At 38.1% G+C, this 21,683-nt stretch overlaps 1 protein-coding gene across 8 annotated transcripts in view; it reads left to right on the forward strand.

The window, feature by feature from the left end:
- The window catches only part of HERC2 (HECT and RLD domain containing E3 ubiquitin protein ligase 2), a 260,003-nt gene that overhangs the window by 103,721 nt on the left and 134,599 nt on the right, over window positions 1-21,683 (forward strand). For 6 of the 8 annotated variants that reach the window (XR_004682606.1, XM_035023922.1, XM_035023920.1 and 3 more), the window contains exons 20-30: window positions 115-293; window positions 6,663-6,847; window positions 8,051-8,206; window positions 8,901-9,086; window positions 14,707-14,877; window positions 15,263-15,366; window positions 16,355-16,532; window positions 19,133-19,347; window positions 19,827-19,959; window positions 20,060-20,187; window positions 20,276-20,471. Coding sequence is in view for 7 of the 8 variants with exons in the window: in XM_035023922.1 (XP_034879813.1) it covers window positions 115-293; window positions 6,663-6,847; window positions 8,051-8,206; window positions 8,901-9,086; window positions 14,707-14,877; window positions 15,263-15,366; window positions 16,355-16,532; window positions 19,133-19,347; window positions 19,827-19,959; window positions 20,060-20,187; window positions 20,276-20,471 (1,831 nt within the window). In the remaining variant the exon portion in view is untranslated. The remainder of the gene's footprint in view (window positions 1-114; window positions 294-6,662; window positions 6,848-8,050; window positions 8,207-8,900; window positions 9,087-14,706; window positions 14,878-15,262; window positions 15,367-16,354; window positions 16,533-19,132; window positions 19,348-19,826; window positions 19,960-20,059; window positions 20,188-20,275; window positions 20,472-21,683) is intronic. The other 2 variants (XM_035023926.1, XM_035023924.1) reach the window with 2 other exon arrangements.

Below are 21,683 nucleotides of genomic sequence, written 5' to 3' on the forward strand. Positions count from 1 at the left end.
ATCAGGTGGTTTATGAGTTAGTGCAAAGAGGCTGGGGATCAGAGCTCAGCCCAGGGTGCCTTCACACTTGCTCCTAAGATAACTGGTAACCAGTTTCTGTTTTATGAATTACAGGATATAGAAGCCAAAAAAGAAGCACAGAAGGAAAAAGAAATTGATGAACAAGAAGCCAATGCCTCAACATTTCACAGAAGTAGGACTCCATTGGATAAAGATCTTATTAATACAGGGATCTATGAATCTTCTGGAAAACAGTGTTTGCCTTTGGTTCAGCTCATACAACAGCTTCTTAGGTAAATAGTATTAGATATATTTTAATAGGAGGATTATTGGTTTTCACTAAGGTCTGAAAAATGTTTTCGGGTATTGAGGAAATACTCTGAAAGTTACCTTGAATAAGTTTTGGGGTAAAGAGCAGACATTTGTGTTTTTTTTTTAGTTTTTATTTTAATTCCAGTTAGTTTACAGTGTTATATTAGTTCCAGGTGTACAATGTAGTAATTCAGCAGCTTTGTAAACTACCCTGTGCTCATCACAAGTACACTCCTTAATTTCCATCACCTGTTTAACCCATCCCCCCCACCCACCCTCCCCGCCCCCGTTCCCTCTGGTAACCATCAGTTTGTTCTCTAATTAAGAGTCTGTTCCTGGGGCGCCTGGGTGGCTCAGTTGGTTAAGCGACTGACTTCAGCTCAGGTCATGATCCCGGAGTCCTGGGATCGAGTCCCGCATCGGGCTCCCGGCTCGGCGGGGAGCCTGCTTCTCCCTCTGACCCTCTCCGCTTTCATGCTGTTTCTCTCTCTCTCTCTCAAGTAAATGAATAAATAAAATCTTTAAAAAAAAAAAAGTCTGTTCCTTGGTTTGTCTCTCTTTTTTTTCCTCCCCGTTCTGCTCATTTGTCTTGTTTCTTAAATTCTACGTATGAGTGAGATCATATGGTATTTGTCTTTTTCTCTCTGACTTATTTTCCTTTGCATTGTACTTTCTAGCTCCATACATGTCATTGCAAATGGCAAGATTTCATTTTTTTTTATGGCTGAATCAATATTGCTTTGTGTGTATACACACACACACACACACACCACATCATCTTTATCTATTCATCATTGATGGACACTTGAGCTGCTTCCATAATTTGGCTATTGTAAATAATGCTGCTGTAAACATAGTGGTGCCTATATCCCTTTGAATTAGTGTTTTTGTATTCTTTGGGTAAATACCCAGTTGTATGATTGCTAGATCATAAGGTAGTTCTATTTTTAACTTTTTGAGGAACCTCCATACTGTTTTAAGAGCAGACTTTTTTTTTTTTTTACAATGGGGAAAAAAAGTCTTTATTGATCATCCTATCATACTTCTCTACCACATAAATGTGCGTTTACATTGAAATTTAATTTAAAAATTTTTATTTTATTTTTATTTTTTTATTGTTATGTTAATCCCCATACATTACATCATTAGTTTTAGATGTAGTGTTCCATGATTCATTGTTTGTGCATAACACCCAGTGCTCCATGCAGAACGTGCCCTCCTCAATACCCATCACCAGGCTAACCCATCCTCCCATCCCCCTCCCCTCTAGAACCATCAGTTTGTTTTTCAGAGTCCATCATCTCTCATGGTTCATCTACCCTTCCAATTTCCCCCCCTTCATTCTTCCCCTCCTGCTATCTTCTTCTTCTTTTTTTTTTTTTAAGATTTTATTTATTTATTTGACAGAGAGAGACACAGTGAGAGAGGGAACACAAGCAGGGGTGTGGGAGAGGGAGAAGCAGGCTTCCCGTGGAGCAGGGAGCTCGATGTGGGGCTCGATCCCAGGACCCTGGGATCATGACCTGAGCTGAAGGCAGACGCTTAATGACTGAGCCACCCAGGCGCCCCTCTTTTTTTTTTTTTCTTAACATATATTGCATTATTTGTTTCAGAGGTACAGATCTGAGATTCAACAGTCTTGCACAATTCACAGCGCTTACCACAGCACATACCCTCCCCAGTATCTATCACCCAGTCACCCCATCCCTCCCACCCCACCCCACACTCCAGCAACCCTCAGTTTGTTTCCTGAGATTAAGAATTCCTCATATCAGTGAGGTCATATTTAAGAGCAGACTTTTAACAGATGAGAGGTTGGAGTGTGTGAAGTAGAACTAGAGAATCTAAAGGTTTTCACACAAGAGAAAATTGGAGTGTATGAGATAAACAGGAAAAGATTCTTATTCTCATTAGTAAGCAGTAGATAGAAAAGAAAATCATTGTGGTAGAGTTATTTCTTTTAAAACTCATATCATTGCCTCATTGTGTATATCATGGATTAATGTGTATTACTTTCTAAGACAACTTTTAATTTAAAAGCTGAAATAAATGGTGAGCATTATTTCTGAAGGCCCTATTGGGAGTAAATAAGAATTAATTAGAATCAGAATATAAACATAGAAACCTTGGGCTGAGGTGATCATACACTGTTTGGTGAAACATGTCAACCAGTGTTTCAGTGTCATTCAAATAAAAAAGACCAAAAAAGCAAGGTGATTTCTGAAAGGCAGCTGTTAGACAATGGAAAATTGTTGTCCTTCTATTTAACAAAACTGTTTTATGTAAACTTGGCTCCTGGTTTGTTTCATTTTCTACACATAGAGAAAGTAGAGCCCTGGAGTGTTGGCTCAGGCAGCTAAGTCCAGAGAGCAGGGGGTTCTGCATGCATGTCTAGAAGAGTGGCATGTCTAGGAGAGTGGCGGGTGGTATGCTGCTGGTGTGGGGGCAGCCTGCTTTCCATATGGATGCACCAGAATTTACTGGATGCACAGTGAAGTTTTAAGAGGAAGTTTTAGAGCTAGTTCTTTACATAGATTGTAGTAAAGGCTAATTAAAAGAACTTTTTCCCGTTTTTTTAATTTAACCTGATTGTTTCCTTTGATCAATATCTCATACATTCTGATCTTGAGTACAACAAATTGAAAATGAATTAACTCAGTGTAGTTGGTGGTAGTGGAAAGAGCTTGGGATTTGTTCCTAGAAAATTTCAGTTGTGACTGCTTGTGTAAAATTGGCAAGTGAAACTGTCTTTGGTGTGGGAGAGTAATAATAGCAGTGTTTACAGAGTTAATTAAGGATCAAATGAGAAAATGAATGTTGAGTGCTGTGTAATTAAAAGGTTAAGTTCTGTGCAGAAGTTTTAAAGCATAAAGCATGTATTTTGAGAAGCACTTTTTTGAGTTCTTGAATGTCCCACCCTTGGCTGAGGAGGCTGTGTCTGGTCCCCTGGTATCTCTGGCAGAGAGTGAGTGCTGGGTTCGCTGACCTCGGCCCATGGTAGGTTGCTCAGACTGTTTGTTTTCTTGGTGTGGAGAGACCTGTCTGTTTTACCCACCTATGCCTGTTGCTGTACAGACTGATGGTCACTTGCCACATTTGCTGATTAGCACTTGAAATGTGCTAATGCTGCAACATTGAATTTTTATTTGTTATTAATTAAAATTCAGTTATTTTAATTGAATTCTTAATTATTACTTATTTATTAAAATTCAAATTAAAAAACTTAGACCCGATTCAGCTGTGTGAAAACTTTTAAGTATGTTTGAAATAACTTGGCCAATGAATTTAATTTTTCAGTTGTGCATTTTATGAGTCAAGTTCAGATCAGGTATTTTCAATGAAAATTTAGTTATATGAATTGAGATGTGCTGAATGTATAAAGTACACAATGGCTTTTGAAGACTGGCTGTGAGAAACCTAATAAAAAATATTTCAGGGGTGCCTGGGTGGCTCAGTCATTAAGCGTCTGCCTTCGGCTCAGGTCATGATCCCAGGGTCCTGGGATCGAGCCCCGCATTGGGGTCTGTGCTTCGCGGGAAGCCTGCTTCTCCCTCTTCCACTCCCCCTGCTTATGTTCCCTCTCTCTCTGTGTCTCTCTCTGTCGAATAAATAAATAAAATCTTTAAAAAAAAAAAATTTCAATAGTTTTTTTTTTGGAGTTCAGATTTTATGTTGAAATAATATTTTCAATATATTGGGATAAATACATTACTAATACTGGTTTTTGGTTTCTTTTTATCTTTACTAATGTGAATGGCAGAACTTTTTATTTATTTATTAATTATTTTTTATTTTTTATTATTATGTTTTTAACTAGGTTCCACGCCCAACGTGGAGCCCAACACAGGGCTTGAATTCATGACCCTGAGATCAATACCTGAGCTGAGATCCAGAGTCAGATGCTTAACTGACCGAGCCACCCAGGTGCCCCTGGCAGAACCTTTTAAATAACATATGTGGCTACCTTTTAAATAACATATGTGGCAGCACTTTGTAGACCATCCTTATAGTTTTTCTTCTGAACCTTTGGCATGCAAGGAGGAGTTGGCTCCCCAGCAGTTTTATAATAAAGATGTACCTGGTTAAAAAACACAAAACAAAAACTGAGCATGGAAATAAACCTTAGAAAAGTTTTGGAAAATAGAGACAGGAAGATGCATCAACACCTTTCTTACTAACACAGTGCCTATAATCCAGGCTTTTTTCTTTCATAAGTGTAGATAATGTGCCTCTCCCACCGTAGAGGGAGACTTTGACATTTAATTTTCTTTCTTTTTTTTTTTTTTTAAGATTTTATTTATTTGACAGAGAGATAGCGAGAGCAGGAACACAGGCAGGGGGAATGGGAGAGAGAGAAGCAGGCTTCCCACTGAGCAGGGAGCCAGATGTGGGGCTCGATCCCAGGACCCTGGGATCATGACCTGAGCCGAAGGCAGACGCTTAAAGACTGAACCACCCAGCACCCCGACATTTAATTTAATTTTCTTACCTTAAGTGTGACTGAAGGTAGCTCAGTGTGTTGACTTAGCTGATGCAGTTGTTGAAAAGTAGTCTAAAGATGGAAGAGATTATAGAGACATTTTGTGTACTTTATTCCTTGGAAAGCAGGTTGAAGAAATTGCAGCTTGCCAAGAATAAGCCATGAAACAGATTTCAGAGTAACTCTTTAATCTTATGCTGACAAGGAGCCACAGAAAAACATTTATATTTGAAAATTGAGAGCTATGAAGATTTTTTTAATTAGTGAACTCTATCAGAATTACACATTATGATTATGGTTCTGAATTTTTTTATTAAGGAAATAAGTTAAAATTTTTATTATATTAGTCTCTTTTGCTTCTTCTTGTATAGGATAAAACCCAGATTCTAGACCTATTTTTTCTACTGTGGTTATCAAGGCAGGGTATCAGGTGGTAGAAGAAAGATGAGGTTGACTAGAGGCAAGACCCAGTGAGCACCTACCTTCTTTTGTGTGGCCAGGGAGTGGGCCTGTGCACCAGCCAAGGTCTTCTTGCTCCTCTTAGTGACTCTTTGGATGTATATTGGAGTTCTGTTGGGACTCCTAATGTTTCTTGTTCCTGTCCTTCCTCACCGTGCTGTTAGTTCCAGGAATTTATCATGGGGGCAGGTGCAGTTGACAGAGGTTTTCCACAAACTGGCTGTCACATTAGAAATCAAAGGAGTGGGGCAGAACACCTGTCTGTGGTGTGGTGTTATGCAGAGATCCCAGACTCACCTGCTCAGTGGCAGTGCCAGGTGTCAGCCAGCAAGTCCTCACCCTCCTGGCTGGGATGGGGTTGGTGTGATGGAGCTACTTTGACAGCAGCCCAGAAGGAGGCTGTGCTTTGGTTCCTTTCCTCCACTAACCCACTTTCTTCTGTTCTTAGTACCAGGGATCAGGCCTGGTTCAGCTGGTGCTGGGACTGTCTCTGGGTGGCAGGGTGTTATCTGGTGTTCCATGTCCCCTCTAATCTGCCTTCACACTCATACCAAACTTACCTTCCTCAAACACAAATAGGATGTATTCCCCTTTGGAACCTTTAGTGCCTCAGCATTGTGGGATCTAGTCTCAGCAGCCTGCTACTCTATCACCTGGAGTGTCCATTCTCCTTCCTTCTCTTGTCTTGACTCTCTGCCCTTGTTCCTTTGCAAGCTGCTCATGGAACCAGAACATTTTACTACTGTTCTAATTGTACCTTTTGGAACTCACATTTCTTCCTTTTTCACCCTATTAACTGATAGGTTTGTGTCTCGAGTCAGATCCCACAGTTGGAATTGGAGCCTTTGTTCCTTTCCTTCCTGCCATATTCTTCAAGCATCTGTTACCCTGACCTGTTCTGTTCGTACCCACCTTGGTCTTCCTTCCTGTACTTTGAGAGTCCTGGGTACCCCCTACCTTGCCCACCTAGGTACTTACCTGAATAGGTCTCAAGGCAGATTTGTGAGGCAGATGCAGAAATGATGAGTGAATCTTGTCTTTAAGAAGAGTGTCACATATATGTGTGAAATGCAGCTTTGGACAAAAATAATGACACAGTTGTTTTTTCCTCAAAGGTCTGTACAGGAGTTTTCTATCATTTTGGACCATTCCACACAGCTCTTAGGAACACATTTGTAAAACAAAGGGCATCATTATATCTTTTGTAAATTCTGTGCTTCTCTACTCTGTTTTGACTGAGGTTGTATTTATTGCAGACACACGTGACACATATTTGGGGAAGGAAGCCAGCTGCAGATCACCTGGGTGTATGATCTATATTTCTGATTTTAGTTTATGTCATGATTTCTTAATACCTTTTTTTAAACAGACATAACTTCTTTAATTTTGCAATCCTCTTTCCCCTGCATAGAAACATTGCTTCTCAGACAGTAGCCAGATTGAAAGATGTTGCCCGTCGGATCTCATCATGTCTAGACTTTGAGCAACATAGTCGTGAAAGAACTGCTTCATTGGATTTGTTGCTGCGCTTTCAGCGCCTACTTATCAGTAAACTTTATCCAGGAGAAAGTATTGGTCAGACCTCAGATATTTCTAGTAAGTTGATTAAAATTTAAATGCCTTGTGTATATTTGGCTTTCTAATTTAGGCTTTTTGACATGCCTATTCTACATTCCCAGATGTGTAGTTTTTTTACTATTAAATCTTATACCAATTTGGGGGGACTTCATTTTGTATCCACTTTTTTTTTGATGAATATTAGACTTACCAGTATTTTTTTTCATTGTCTTAATATTTAAGTTATTTGGGCATCAAAAATAGTATTCTTTATGTTCAGGTTAGTTTTATAGAAGATTTATCAAACTTACTGTACGTATCTCTAATGGAGTATTAGATACTGACATAGTGTGGGAACCAAGTAGTGACATAGTATTTGTATGTCACACTGGAAAGCTAGGTAGGTGTAATGTGTGGAATGAATCATCATTGGAGGAAGTTACAGCACTGGTTTATTAGCTGCTGGACATGGGACTGAGTTTCCTGGGGGCTATAGGTTGCTCATCTATGGAACTGGAATAACATCTCAGGGTGCCTTTGAGGATTAAAATAGGATGATATGTAAGCGTTCAGCTCTGTGCATGACATAGAGTAGAGTACTTTCCATAAGCTTCAAAGGTAGTGGGTGGCTCTCCATAAGTTGGCTTTCTCTGTCGAGGATGGAAAGGTCTGCTGCTTTTGTTAATATTTTTATAGATAGTATATTCTAAAATATCTTAGTTCCTGAAAGAGTTAGGCATTTGTGGATGATAGAAAATTTCAGGATGAAATAGGTGAACTTAGAGTCTGAAAGAGGTGCCCATCTCAAAGACATAAAGTCCCAAGAACTGAAAAGTCATTAAGAACCATGTAGGAAGAAAAGTTAAAGATTTTATGAGATTGAAAAATGCCTAACTTTGTTCATTAGGAGTAATTTACAAGTGTTAAGACTTGAAATTTGGTAGCATTTGTGTGTATTGGATATAAGATTTTAAAACTCTATAAATTATGACTTTAGTATTTATACACCCAAAGTTTCTGGGTATTATGTCATACAGTGTATAAAAATTGACAACTAAATTCACTGTTTTCTCAGACTATGGGATATAAAAAGAGCCAGGGATTAAGGGTTAATAGCTTCTGTTTGACATAATTACTATAGGTAAAAGATGTATAGATGAGGGTGGAATAGTGAATCAATGCAGTTTATTTACAAAGTAAATTTTAATGGTAAAAATGAACATTTTTATATCTTTCTTCGAGGTCCTGAGCTTATGGGTGTCGGTTCCTTACTGAAGAAGTACACAGCCCTTTTGTGCACACACATTGGCGACATACTGCCTGTGGCAGCCAGCATTGCTTCCACCAGCTGGCGGCACTTTGCAGAGGTGGCCTGCATTGTGGAAGGGGACTTCACTGGTACCTTTTTTATATCCTACCTTCAGACATGTATTTATATTTGGAGATTGATGAGGCTTAAAATTTATCCTTTCCTGATAAACCTGCAGGCCTTGGCCCCATACATTTTCTAGTCCTGTTGGCCTTTCTCTTTTTGTTTTTTCACTTGCTGACAATTCTGTTGTTAAGCAACCTGGTGCAGGAGTTGTGTCATTATAAATGTAATTGGTGATTTAGAGTCATACCACCATTATTACCATTTCAATAATGAGGTTATTAGTAATTGTCTAGTTTTATTTCAGCAGCATAAAAATTAGTTGCTCCTTTCAGGACCTTAATAAAATTCCTTTGTTGCTTAATATGTTTTCAAGTTAATTCTGTGACAGTAGAGCATTATTATTGAGTGCTTTTTTTCTGATAGTAAACTTAGTTTTCTGGAAACAGTTTTCTGAATAAAAGACTCTAGTTAATACTTCTATTGAAATACAGTGTTTTTGAAAAGCATTCTTGTAACTCAGAGGGTTTTGTTTGATACCTTTATCTGTTCTTTCAAGATGAAAGATAAAAATAATCCTGTAGAAATATGCTAAGACAAGCATTCTTTATTTTGTGATTTATCAGAATTTAAACATAGAATGAGCTTACAAAGTGGCTTAATAGGATATACGCTTTTATTTAAATCTTAATGCTTTTTTTCCTTTCTTTTAAAATGTAGGTGTTCTTCTTCCAGAACTAGTAGTTTCTATAGTGCTTCTGCTCAGTAAAAATGCTGGTCTCATGCAGGAGGCTGGAGCTGTCCCTCTGCTGGGTGGATTGTTAGAACATCTGGATCGGTTCAACCACCTGGCACCGGGAAAGGAAAGGGATGACCATGAAGAGTTAGCCTGGCCTGGCATCATGGGTATGGCATCTTAACTTATAGAACTTCCATTCAGGAAAGTTTTATCTTAATCTAGCCTATTCTTGCCTTTTTATTTGAAAGAATACTTCACAAAGAGAGACCAATTATTTGCCATTTTCACTGATGGTAGTATAAGTAGAAAATGAAGATAATCCAAATCAGAAGAGATTTAAATTATATGTAAGAAAGATTCCCTTTCTTTCTGGTGTCTCCAGAAGTTACTGTTGAAATAATTAAATATGGTCCAGCTTTGGAGGCAGACATCAAAATGGGATGACTTTCTAAACCTATTTCTATCTGACATTACTGAGTTATGGAATTCCCATAGTCAGCTGAGCACTTCCCTATAGGTACGGTCTATAGTGCTTACCAAATTGGAGTGGAACCTGTCTTCTCAAAGTATCTAGCTTTGACATTTTTGAATCTAAGTCTACATTACCATGTTATATAGGTTTCTGACTTCCTGGACTCATAGAATTAAATTGAAGTTGGGGTTCAACTTTTATTTTATAGGAAAGCTCAAGCAAGGTGGGCTTTTTCTTCTCCCATTGTAAACTGTCATCTTGTACCATAGGAGCTTCAAATAAGAAGTAACAACTGTGCTGAAGAAAATAACATTAGGATATCGAGCATAGTTTTTAATTTTTTATATCACTAATATTTTTAGCACCATTCTTCTACTTTTGTGAATTTAAATGTTACTTTTGTCTCTGTTTTCAGTATGGTTGAGGGCATTTAATCTGATTAGCAGTTCAAACTCATTTAAAAACCTTTTTTTTTAAATTGTGAAATATAACACATACTCAGAAGTACAGAAAATAGCTCTGTGATTGGTCATAGAGAAAATCATTTATCAACCATCCAGATGAAGAAATGGAATGTTGGCAGGACCATCCTAAACACTGCCTCTTGTCTCCGGAAAGATTCCCCTCTCTGGTCTTGTGTGGTTGCTGCTCCTCTGCTTCTCTTGATCATTTTATCAGACAGGCATGTACCCCTTAACAATTTAGTTGTTTAAACATTCTTAGGTCTGTTTCTTGGTGGTTTGTAGGGTATGCTTTAGTATGGAATGCCATAGGTTTCCATAGTGATTGTGCTGATTTTCATCTCTATTAAGTCTGAGAGTTCTCACTGTTCATCTCTGTTCCAAGAAGTCAGATGTCATTTTTTTCGTAGGCGATTTGTCCATAGGGTCATCGTACCAGCACTTTTGGGTGAAAAGACTGTCCTTGGTCACTCTTTGGGAGTACAGCTTCTGTCTAAATAAGTTGACTGTCTCTGCCTGTGTCTGTTTCTGATCTTGCAGCCTCCCCCTGTGACTTCTGCACTTGGTAGCACCCTCAAGTGCATTGTTGAATGGAAATGGTGATTGTGGGCAGTCTTGTCTTGTTCTTAGTAGCAGAAGAAAAGCTTTCCAAATTTCACATATGAAGTATGTTTTTTTTGTTTTTTTTTAAGATTTTATTTATTTATTTGACAGAGAGAGAGATAGCGAGAGCAGGAACACAAGCAGGGGCAGTGGGAGAGGGAGAAGCAGGCTTCCTGCCGAGCAGGGAGCCCGATGTGGGACTCGATCCCAGAACCCTGGGATCATGACTTGAGCCAAAGGCAGACGCTTAACGACTGAGCCACCCAGGCGCCCAGTATGAAGTTTCTTAAGGGTTTTCTTTGTAGAAACCTTTAAATATTAAGGATGTTCTCTTTTATTCTGCTTTGCATAGAGGTTTTAATTGTGAGTGGATATTAGATTTCATCAAATGGTTTTTTGCATCTCACTGATCATATAATTTTTCCTCTTTTTTCTATTAATGTGTGAATTACTGATTTTCAAAAGTTAAATCAGCCTTCCATTTTTGGAATAAAATTACCTAGGTTATATTTATTGTTCATATTAATATACATTGCTGGCCTTGTTTTTTTTTTTCCCCCAACAGTTTGCATCTGTGTTTGTGAATTGTAATTTTCTTTTAATGCCCTGTAGGTTGCTGATAATCACCGCCCCTCCACTAACAAAGAAGCTGTTGTTTATGAACATGGCAGCTTCCCACGCAACCTCTTTTAATTTCTGTTTTGATCTGTCAATTAAGAATGTTAGCTAGTTGGGAGAAACTGTCTGATGGATTCAATAGTACAAAAATATAACATTCAAAGTTTTGATAAGGCAGGTTGTGTTATTCTCTTAGAGTTAGAGAATGTTCTTCGCTCTTCTTTTTTGAGAAATGTATGTATAAGATTGGTGGAATTTGCCAGATAATCATCTTGAACTGTAGTGTTCTTTGTGAAAAATTTCTTTTGATTTGGGGGTTGTAAGGTAGAGTGGAAACCCAACTTTTTTTTTTTTTTTTTTTACCTATGGGAGAATATACATAACATAAAATTTATCATTTTAACCATTTTTAAGTTTTCAGTTCTAAGGCATGAGGTACATTCACATTATTGTGCAACCATCACCACCATCCAGCTTCAAAATGTTTTCATCTTCCCTCAACTGAAACTCTGTACCCATTAAACACTAACTCCCATTCTCCACTCCCCCTCAGCCCTTGACAACCACCATTCAGCTTTCTGTTTCTATGAATTTGATTACTCTAGGTAAGTCATATAAGTGCAGTCATACAGTATTTGTTCTTTGGTAATGGGTTTATTTTACTCAGCATGTCTTCAAGGTTCATCCATGTTGTAGCATATGTTAGAATTTCCTTCCTTCTTAAAGCTGAATAATATTTCATAATATTTCAAATGAAATGGTTTATCCAGTCATTTGTTGATGGACACTTGGGTTGTTTCCACCTTTTGGCTGCTGTGACTAATGCTGCTATGAACATGGGTGTGCCAATGTCTGTCTGAATCCCTGCTTTCACTTCTTTTGGGTATGTAGCCAAAAGTGGAATTGCCGAGTCATATGGTAATTCTATCTTTAACTTTTTGAGGAACCCCACCATAATGTTTTCCGTAGTGGCTGTTCCATTTTACATTCCCATGAGCAAGGTACAAGGAAGGGTTCTAATTTTTCACGTCCTTGCCAATACTTTTTTTGGTTTTGTTGGTAATAGCCATCCTAATGTGATGAAGTGGTGTTACACTGTAGTTTTGTTGTGATTTTCCTTAATGGTTAGTGATTGTATTTTTTTTTATATTTGTATATCTTTGGAGAAATGTCTATTCGAGTGTTTTTCCTATTTTTGAATCAGGTTTTGTTGTTGTTATTGTTGAGTCGTAGGAGTTTGTTATAGTTTGTTGTATATTTTGGATATATATGATTTGCACCTATTTTCTCCTATGTGTGGATTGCCTTTTCATTTTGTCGATAGTGTCCTGTGATGAAGTCCAATTTACCTATTTTTTCTTTTGTTGCCTATGCTTTCGGTGTTTTGTCCAAGACATCATTGCCAAATCCTATGTACTGAAAGTTTTCTCCTGTTTTTTTTTTCTAAGCGTTCGATATTTTATAGTTTTAGCTCTTTATTTAACTCTTTGATCTATTTTGAGTTAATTTTTGTGTATAGTGTAAGGTAAGGGTCCAACTTGATTTGTTTGCAGTTGGGTATTCAGTTTTCCTAGCACCATTTGTGAAAAAGATTGTCCTCCTTTCCCCATTGAATGGTTGTGGCACTCTTGTCTGAAATCATTTGACCATATATGTGAGGATTTATGTCTGAGCTCTGTATTCTTTTTTTTTTTTTTTAAGATTTTTATTTATTTATCTGACAGAGAGAGAGAGAGAGAGAGAACAAGTAGGCAGAGAGACAGGCAGAGGGAGAGGGAGAAGCACGCTCCCCGCTGAGCAGGGAGCCCGATGCGGGGCTCGATCCCAGGACCCTGGGATCATGACCTGAGCCGAAGGCAGACGCTTAACCGGCTGAGCCACCCAGGCTCCCCTGAGCTCTGTATTCTATTCCATTGATCTAAATGTCTGTCTTTATGCTGGAGCCACACTAGTCTTTATTATTTCTTCTTTTTTAGGGTTTAATCTGATATTTTTCTAACTTTTAGAGAAATGTTTATTAGCATAGTGATGTTTTTGTAGTGTTTATTATGAAAACACAGATAAAAGTAGGGAGAATAGGATAATGAACCTGGATTTACAAATATTCACATTACCAGCCTCTCCTACACTTATCTTACTGATTGAATGAATGAATGAATGATTCATTTTAAAGCCTATCTCTTTAAAACATTTTGACAGATATTACCTGTTAATGATCAGAACTTTTTTGGTAATGAAACCATAATGTCATTTTTCTGTCCAAAATTAACAATGATTCCTTAATGTAACATGTAGTCCATGTTAAATTTTCTTGGATTATCTAAAAATGCCTTTTTATTGGTGTTTTTTTGTTTTTGTTTTTGTTTTTTTTTTTAGAATCATAAAACATGTTTTAGAAACATAAAACATAACGTTTTAGAAACATAAAACATAAACATGTTTTGCATGTTACAGTTGGATGATACGCTTCCAGTCTCTTTTTCCTTTAATAGTATATCTTTAGGCCCTTCTCTCCTCTTTGGTCATACTATTTATTTGTCAAGAAAGCAGGGCATTTGTTCTGGAGAATTTCACATTTTCTGAATTTGGTTGATTGCTCTCTCCAGCTGGTTATATATATATATATAGGGTTAATGAGATTTGGATGCAGATTTGGATTCAGTTTTGGTTAGAGTGTGTCTGAGGTCATGCTGTGTGCTTCTTGTTTCATTGCTTCTGAGGCCTGTGATTCAGGGTGACCCCACCTTCAGTTCTGTTCACATGGACCAGGGAGTTCATATACAGTCTGTCCTCTATAATATCCTCTAGTAACCTTGCCCTCAGCTGTTTGGTTAGCATGAGGTACAATTTGCACAGCTAGGACATGATCCTAGCTTGATTCCCCTCCTCAATCACTTCCATTTATCATTTTTCAAATATTGAGTTGGTGTCTTAGTACTTCTAAAGGTGACCAATGAGATGTCCTCCCTCCTTCCTGCCTCCTTCCCTCCCTTCATCTTTTCTCTTTCCTTGCCTTGCCTTTTGCTTTTTTTGCCTTTTGCCTTTCCATTCCTTTCCTTTCCTTTCCTTCATATCATTATGAACTCATAAAATTTTATTGATTTGATATTTACTAACTTTTTAGCTTTTCCTTTTTCCTACTGTATATATTTAAAAGTATAAATGCCCTCAAACATATATTTAACTATGTAAATTTTGACTATAGTATTTTCATTGTATTTTTTTTCCATAGTTATTTTTTTCTGGGAATTTTAGATGACTTATATTTCATAGTTTTCAAATATGTAGAGAATTTTTATTTTGTTTTTGTTACCTATTTGTAATTTAACTGCATTATAGTCAGTGTATATGCTCTGTAGCTTTATTTCTTTAAAATTTTTAAGATTTGCTTTATTGCCTGATCAGATTTGCTATTCATGCTACTCAGGTGATTTTTTTTGTTTTTGTTTTATAACTCATTCCATATCTTTATTGAATTTTTGTTTGTGATATTAGTTATAGTGAGAGGTATGTTAATCTCCCATTATGATTATGGATTTATCTATTTCCCTTTGTAGTTCTTTTGCACGATTTGTTGTAGTTGTTTCATCTATTGATCTATTGATTCATTGATTTTGGTTTCTGTATATACAGAGTCATTTTTTACAGGTCAGAACTGTAGAAATAATGAGGAGGTGACACAGATACGCAAAGCTGATTTGGAGAACCACAATAAAGATGGAGGCTTCTGGACGGTGATTGATGGGAAAGTGTATGATATAAAGGACTTCCAGACACAGTCATTAACAGGAAATAGTATTCTTGGTAAGGCCTCACTTTCTACTTCATGGTTAAAAGTTGTGGCATGTGCCATTTTGAGCAGAGCATTTGGCTTTTAAGTGATTAGTTGAGTATTGTTCCAGCCCTCACACATTTTAATCTGCTGGTAACTTTGATGTCTGTCCTATCAGTGTTCAAGCACATTTGAAGAATTTCTCATCATTATGCATTTTGTGTGTGTGTTTGTTTCAGCACTTGTTGGTGGAACTTGTTTCAAGTCTAAGTTGGCCCAGGCAGCTCTGGGAGAGGGTGAAAGATCATTATACTTTGGTAACCCTCACGCCTGATCTATTTCCTACTTGACATTTCTACTATAGGTGTCTAGGCAAATTGCACTGAAGTAATGTTGCTTTTTTCTTTTTTGTTTTAGCTCAGTTTGCAGGGGAAGACCCAGTGGTAGCTTTGGAAGCTGCTTTGCAGTTTGAAGACACTCGGGAATCGATGCATGCCTTCTGTGTTGGCCAGTATCTGGAGGTGAGGCTGTGTGCAGTAGGCATCATGGTGGACATCAGGGGAAACCCTCTCTGTATATTTGTGATAGGTGGTTCTTGCCCTGAAGTACTGATAGCTGGGCTTTTTGGTAGGGGTGGATGTCATTAAGTGACACATGTGAAGATCCTTTAGAGATTTTTTTATAAATGAATTTAGTTATTCATGTTAAGATTTATGAAGGACTGATCTTGAAAAATTATTTCAAAAATTGTTATTTGTAAGAAATGTGGACACATTTCCAATGAAAATGTCTTTATATTTTCATTGTAAGCTTATGTAGAAATTTGAAATGGCTTGAGATATATTTTTTAGGAAGAACTATCTAGTAGCATAATACTTTAGAATAGAAATATGTCCTACATATGCATGAGCTTTGGAATTTATATATTGGGATTGGTTTTCCAGGTATGGATCCAGAAGTAATAAAATTTATGAAGTGCCATATGGGTAGTACTTAAAGCATTCATGAAGGGGGAAGATTGACTTTGCTTGTAAATTATCATCTAATATGACTGGCAAAGTTTATTTTCATTTGAGCTCTTTTCTAATTGGGTTTCCTTTTTGTTAGCGTAATCTACTTTCCACTTAAGTGGTCACAGTTCACTACTCACAGCAATCCTTGTCGTATTTTTGTCTTTTTTGGGGTTATTTATGCATGTAACAATTCAGTATATTTTCTGAAGTATTGTTATACAGTCACTCTGGAAACTTCTATTTGATTTTGTAAGGAATTCTCTACCTGACTTGTTTATTGAGCTTTGGTTTTACCACCAGTAGACCTGTGTGTTTACTGTCTGCTTTGTAGGGTGTGCATGGTTATTTTGGTAGCAGCATGAGCTCACTATAATAGGATGTAGAAAGAGGGTGTCCAGAGCACCTGCTTCTCTTCGTGATGGAACTTTGTTGTGTTTAGGGATATAAGCTGTTGCTCTTTTTGGTTTTATGTTTTTAATTAACCCTATTTTCTCAGACTGATGATGAAATTTATCTTTCCAAGCCTGACCAAGAAGTTGTTACCATACCAGATCTGGGAAGTCTCTCTTCGCCTCTGATAGATACAGAGAGGAATCTGGGCCTGCTTCTCGGATTACATGCTTCCTATTTAGCTATGAGCACACCGCTGTCTCCGGTTGAGATTGAATGTGCCAGTAAGAAAAGTTTTGCTTTCTGCTAACAGATTAGCAAGTTTTTATTTTATTTTATTTTATTTTACTTTATTTTATTTGATCTTATCTTAAAGATTTTATTTATTTATTTGACAGAGAGAGAGACGGTGAGAGAGGGAACACAAGCAGGGGGAGTGGGAAAGGGAGAAGCAGAAGCAGGTTTCCCACAGAGCAGGGGGCCCAGTGCGGGGCTCGATCCCAGGACCCCTGGATCATGACCCGAGCTGAAGGCAGGTGCTTAATGACTGATTGCGCCCCTAGCAAGTTATTTTAGCTGAGACATAAGTGCCATTTAGAATGGGAGAAGAATCAATGCAGTTGTTGGTGAGTAAAAATAAGGATAGTGAGACTAAGAGACTAAGCCAATTAAATAGAAATAGATGTAGTGGCTTTTACTTGCTCTCATGACCCATGGCAGCAGAGGAAGCTAACAGGTGCATAGGAAGATCAATCCTGTGCATGCTCTTACTTTTGCCTCCTGTGACAGATGGGTTCAACCTGGCTGTCGTCTCTATGTGACATGGATTGGGTTTCTGTTGGGAATAGCATTTTGTTTGAGGATTGTGTTTTTACTAGACTCAAATACATTTTGGATTGCTTCTCGGCCTTTTGGCTAAGATCAAGTGTAGACTCAAATACATTTTGGGATTTCAACCTTTTTAATCACCGAAAGTTATAAAATTTCTCCGTATAAGATGGATTAAAGTTCTGTTTGTGTATTTGTATATTTCTCTGTCCATCTGTCTACCAACCATCCAGCAAGGATCTATTGAGTAAGTACTTATGAGTTACCTTGCTGGGTGCTCGATGCATTAGGTGTGGAATTAGCCACATCTCTGCCTTTAGGTGCTTTTTATGTGATGATGAGCCAGATGTTATAATAGATCAGTATGCAGGGTGATAGAGGATAAAATGGAGACATTTATAAGTGGTTCTGATGGGGAGGCTGGGTGTGTGAAACACATGTGTGTGAGGGGCATTCTTGAAAAAAGTAGGGTTTCCAGTTGCTCATGTATGTGCACTGTCAGGGGAGAAGGCTGGTGGGCAAGGATGGCCATGGTACCTGCTCAGCCCAGCCTTCTGGAGCAAGCCGTTGGTGTGCATGCTGGACATTTTGCTGTCTACAGAGTCTCTAAGTGGGAGAGGATGGGGGTTGGACTCATCCTCTCCCTCAAAGGGGAGTGGGGAAGATAGGCTTCTTCTAAATCAGCAAGGAGGGTGGGAAATTAGAAGAGTCAGAGCAGAGGAGAGCAGAAGGTGCTATGGGCCCTAGTGGAGGGGGCCTAATCTACTCTAGGGCATCAAAAGCCACCTTTAGAGCAGTATCTTTGAGAGATTAGAGAGAGTTCTAAATGTAAAGAACCAGGGAAGGTCATGATCAGATTTGTGTTCTAGAATTAATGTGACACTTTAGAGAATGCTCCTGAATGCTCTAACATCTAAATTTCCAGTAAAAGAATGTTGAGTACATCCCAGATTTGATTGCTTGGATTTCAGAGGACTATTCTGGTAACACAAGTCATTGAAAAAAATTTGTAGCAATGTACAAACTGACTCTTCATTTTTTTGGTGCACCTTTACTCTAGTTATCATAGCAGTTAGAATGAGCATTTACATTTGCACTGAGGAATTGCATGTTCTCGAGGGTCTGGCTATGCCTCACATGGGTCTCCTTTATAGTCCACTGGATATCCAGTCTCCCAAGGATCTGTCTCTTACTAAGATCCCATGTTATATGTCTAGTAGTCACTCATTTTTATTACTGGATTAATGCTCTAGGGAATTTTTCTTTGTAGATCCCTTCTCATGTGCTGTTTTCCTACCTGGATGTTCAGTATTTTTGTCTTTATCTAGATCTCAGTTCAACTGTCACTTCCACAGCAAATCCTTTACTGAATCTTCAAATAGTGGAGGTCTTGCTGCTATACCCACTGTAGTACTTTGTAGCATACAGTTATCCCAATTCAAGTTGAATTTACTTTTACTTGTGTAAATGTTGCCCAGATGATGCTCTCCCTGTTAGAATGCAAAACCCCAGTCTTCACACAGTATCTGTGGAATCTGTCAGCTCTATGCTTGACCAGGTACCTAAGTAAATGTTGGACTGAAACTATTATCTTGCGTTCTGACACCATGCTTAAGATGTAGGAAAGAACCAGAAGTGTAGGGGCGCCTGGGTGATTAAGGCAGTTAAGCGACTGCCTTCAGCTCAGGTCATGACCCCAGGGTCCTGGGATGGAGCCCCTCATCGGGCTCCCTGCTCAGCAGGAAGCCTGCTTCTCCCTCTCCCACTCCCCCTGCTTGTGTTCCCTCTCTCGCTGTCTCTCTCTGTCAAATAAATAAATAAAAATCTTTAAAAAAAAAAAAAAAGAACCAGAAGTGTTACCTGTTTTCCTGTAGATGTAGGAATTATAAGCCAGCCTCTGTAAATATGTTAGATGTGACTCTTTAATATGAATGATGCTAAATTTCTCCTTGTAAATTAGCTCTTCGGTTCTTTATCTTTTATTTCAATATTTATTTCTGAAAAAATATTCAGTGCACTCAAGTTTCTTCCTAATATTTGCATATGCACTTTCTAGAGTGGCTTCAGTCATCCATCTTCTCTGGAGGCCTGCAGACCAGCCAGATCCACTATAGCTACAATGAGGAGAAAGATGAGGACCATTGTAGCTCTCCTGGGGGCACTCCTGCCAGCAAGTCCCGACTCTGCTCCCACAGACGGGCCCTGGGCGACCATTCCCAGGCATTCCTGCAAGCTATTGCTGATAATAACATCCAGGATCACAATGTGAAGGTGAGTGAGGCCTTCCCACACTTAGTGTCCTTTGGTTTACCTTAGGACTTTGATGTGTGAACACCTTCATGTTCTTTGATTGGCTTAGTACAGACTTTATTTACATATTATTTGTGGGGCTGGTTTTGAGGTAAGAGACTGGTTCGGTGCAATATGCCAGTGATGTTTTAGAAGCATTGGTGATTGCAAGTGCATTAGAAATGTGGCATGTAGGGTGCCTGGGTGGCTCAGTTGGTTAAGCGACTGCCTTCGGCTCAGGTCATGATCCTGGAGTCCCTGGATTGAGTCCCGCATCAGGCTCCCTGCTCGGCAGGGAGTCTGCTTCTCCCTCTGACCCTCCCCCCTCTCATGTGCTTTCTCTCTCAAATAAATAAATAAAAAATCTTAAAAAAAAAAAAAAAGAAATGTGGCATGTAGTTTGGAATTCATGGTGGCATTTCATGTGGCTCTGAATTTACCTCCAGCTGTTTCTGTTACAGGACTTTCTGTGTCAAATAGAAAGGTACTGTAGGCAGTGCCACTTGACCACACCAATCACATTTCCTCCTGAACATCCTGTGGAAGAGGTTGGCCGCTTACTGTTATGTTGCCTTTTAAAGCATGAAGATTTAGGTAGGAAACTTGATATTTTAGCTATACTATTATATTTTTTGACTGACATGCAATATGCATTCATTCTTACCCTGCCCTCTTTTTAAAATGTCTTTTACAGGTCACGTGGCATTATCTTTAGTTCATGCAGGAACACTTGGTATTGAGCAAGTAAAGCACAGAACATTGCCTAAATCAGTAGTGGATGTTTGTAGAGTTGTCTACCAGGCAAAATGTTCACTCATTAAGGTAAGTACATTTTTATTCTTTTTCTTATGTGCTTTGCAGACAGTTGGTAAAATATTTGTTAATTGTCTTTTCATATTTAACTTTGTAGACACATCAAGAACAGGGTCGTTCTTACAAGGAAGTCTGTGCTCCAGTCATCGAACGTTTGAGATTCCTCTTTAATGAACTAAGACCTGCAGTTTGTAATGATCTCTCTATAATGTCCAAGTTTAAACTGTTAAGTTCTTTGCCCCGTTGGAGGAGGATAGTTCAGAAGATAATTCGAGAACGAAGGAAAAAGAGAGGTAAGAACGTAAAAGGTAGAAAAGTGCTGTCAAAGTGTGTGCTTTGCCCCCATATAATTGAGTCTGTGATTTGAGTGAAGCTGTTCACTTACGATTAAATATACAGATCCTCCTTATTTTTCCAAGACATCAGATAATGATGCAACTTTGAGATTGAGGGTGTTACGATTTGGTAACTAGTAAGTGGATACTGAAAAAGGTAAACACTATACTCTTTATTAAATTGATGGGGAAAAGGAAGTATTTTTTTTTATCACTTGTCCTGGTAAATGAGATGTATGGAAACATTTAATTTTGCAGTTAATCTTGCCATTCTTGTAAAGAAATGTTTTTCTTTGGAAATACTGAGTATTCTGATACATGAGGAATTGTTAAAAAGTAGCTAGAAGAGTTACTAATATTTTTAGGAAGCAGCTAAACAGTTGCTGGGATATTACGGAAAAGACTTTTTGCATTAAATAACCAGAATTTGAGTATAAGTACATAAAAGACTTTGGAATTTGGTTAATTGTGATTATAAACATGTTTACAGAAATTTCTGATTATATTCTTATGAATTATACTGATTTATTCACAAATCAGCTTATTAAACAATATTAATTACTGATTTTTTTTTTTAATTACTGAATTTTGGATGGACATTATGAGCAATGATGTAAGGAAAGATTAAGTTGTGTTAGAAGCTCTCCTGAATTGATTGTTCTTGAGCAAACTCTTAAGCAACAACAATTTGCCTAAATCCTAGAGATGTTCTAGGTCAGGAAATCATGGTAGGAATGCTTCTGAGATCCTCACAGCAGAGGCAAAGGCTTGGGAGACCGCCATCTCAGCTTGAGGGAGAATGATGTCCTCACCACCCAGCCATCACCTCCACAGAATCTGAGCCCACATTGTCACCTCTTAAAGTTTCTTGTTTGGGGTTTAAATATTTAGTTGTGTGAAGTTTGAAGCTTTTTTTTTTTTTTTAAAGAAAATTAAGCAACTTACAAATGATTAATATTACTGGTGCTGTGTTAAGGTCACCAAGAGCACCTGATGATTCACTGGTATGGCTCCATAGGACTCAGAAGAGCTGTTATACTCAGAGTTATAGTTTATTATTATGAAAGGATACAAGTTAGAATTAGTAAAAGGAAAGGTGCATTGAGGGAAATCCAAAGCTTCCAGTGGAGCTGCACAGAGCCATGCTTAGTCCTCTTAGCAGTGAGAGAC

Source organism: Mirounga leonina, unplaced genomic scaffold, assembly GCF_011800145.1.
Source record: "Mirounga leonina isolate KUSES-001 unplaced genomic scaffold, KU_Mleo_1.0 Mir_178, whole genome shotgun sequence".
In the NCBI taxonomy this organism is placed as follows: domain Eukaryota; kingdom Metazoa; phylum Chordata; class Mammalia; order Carnivora; family Phocidae; genus Mirounga; species Mirounga leonina.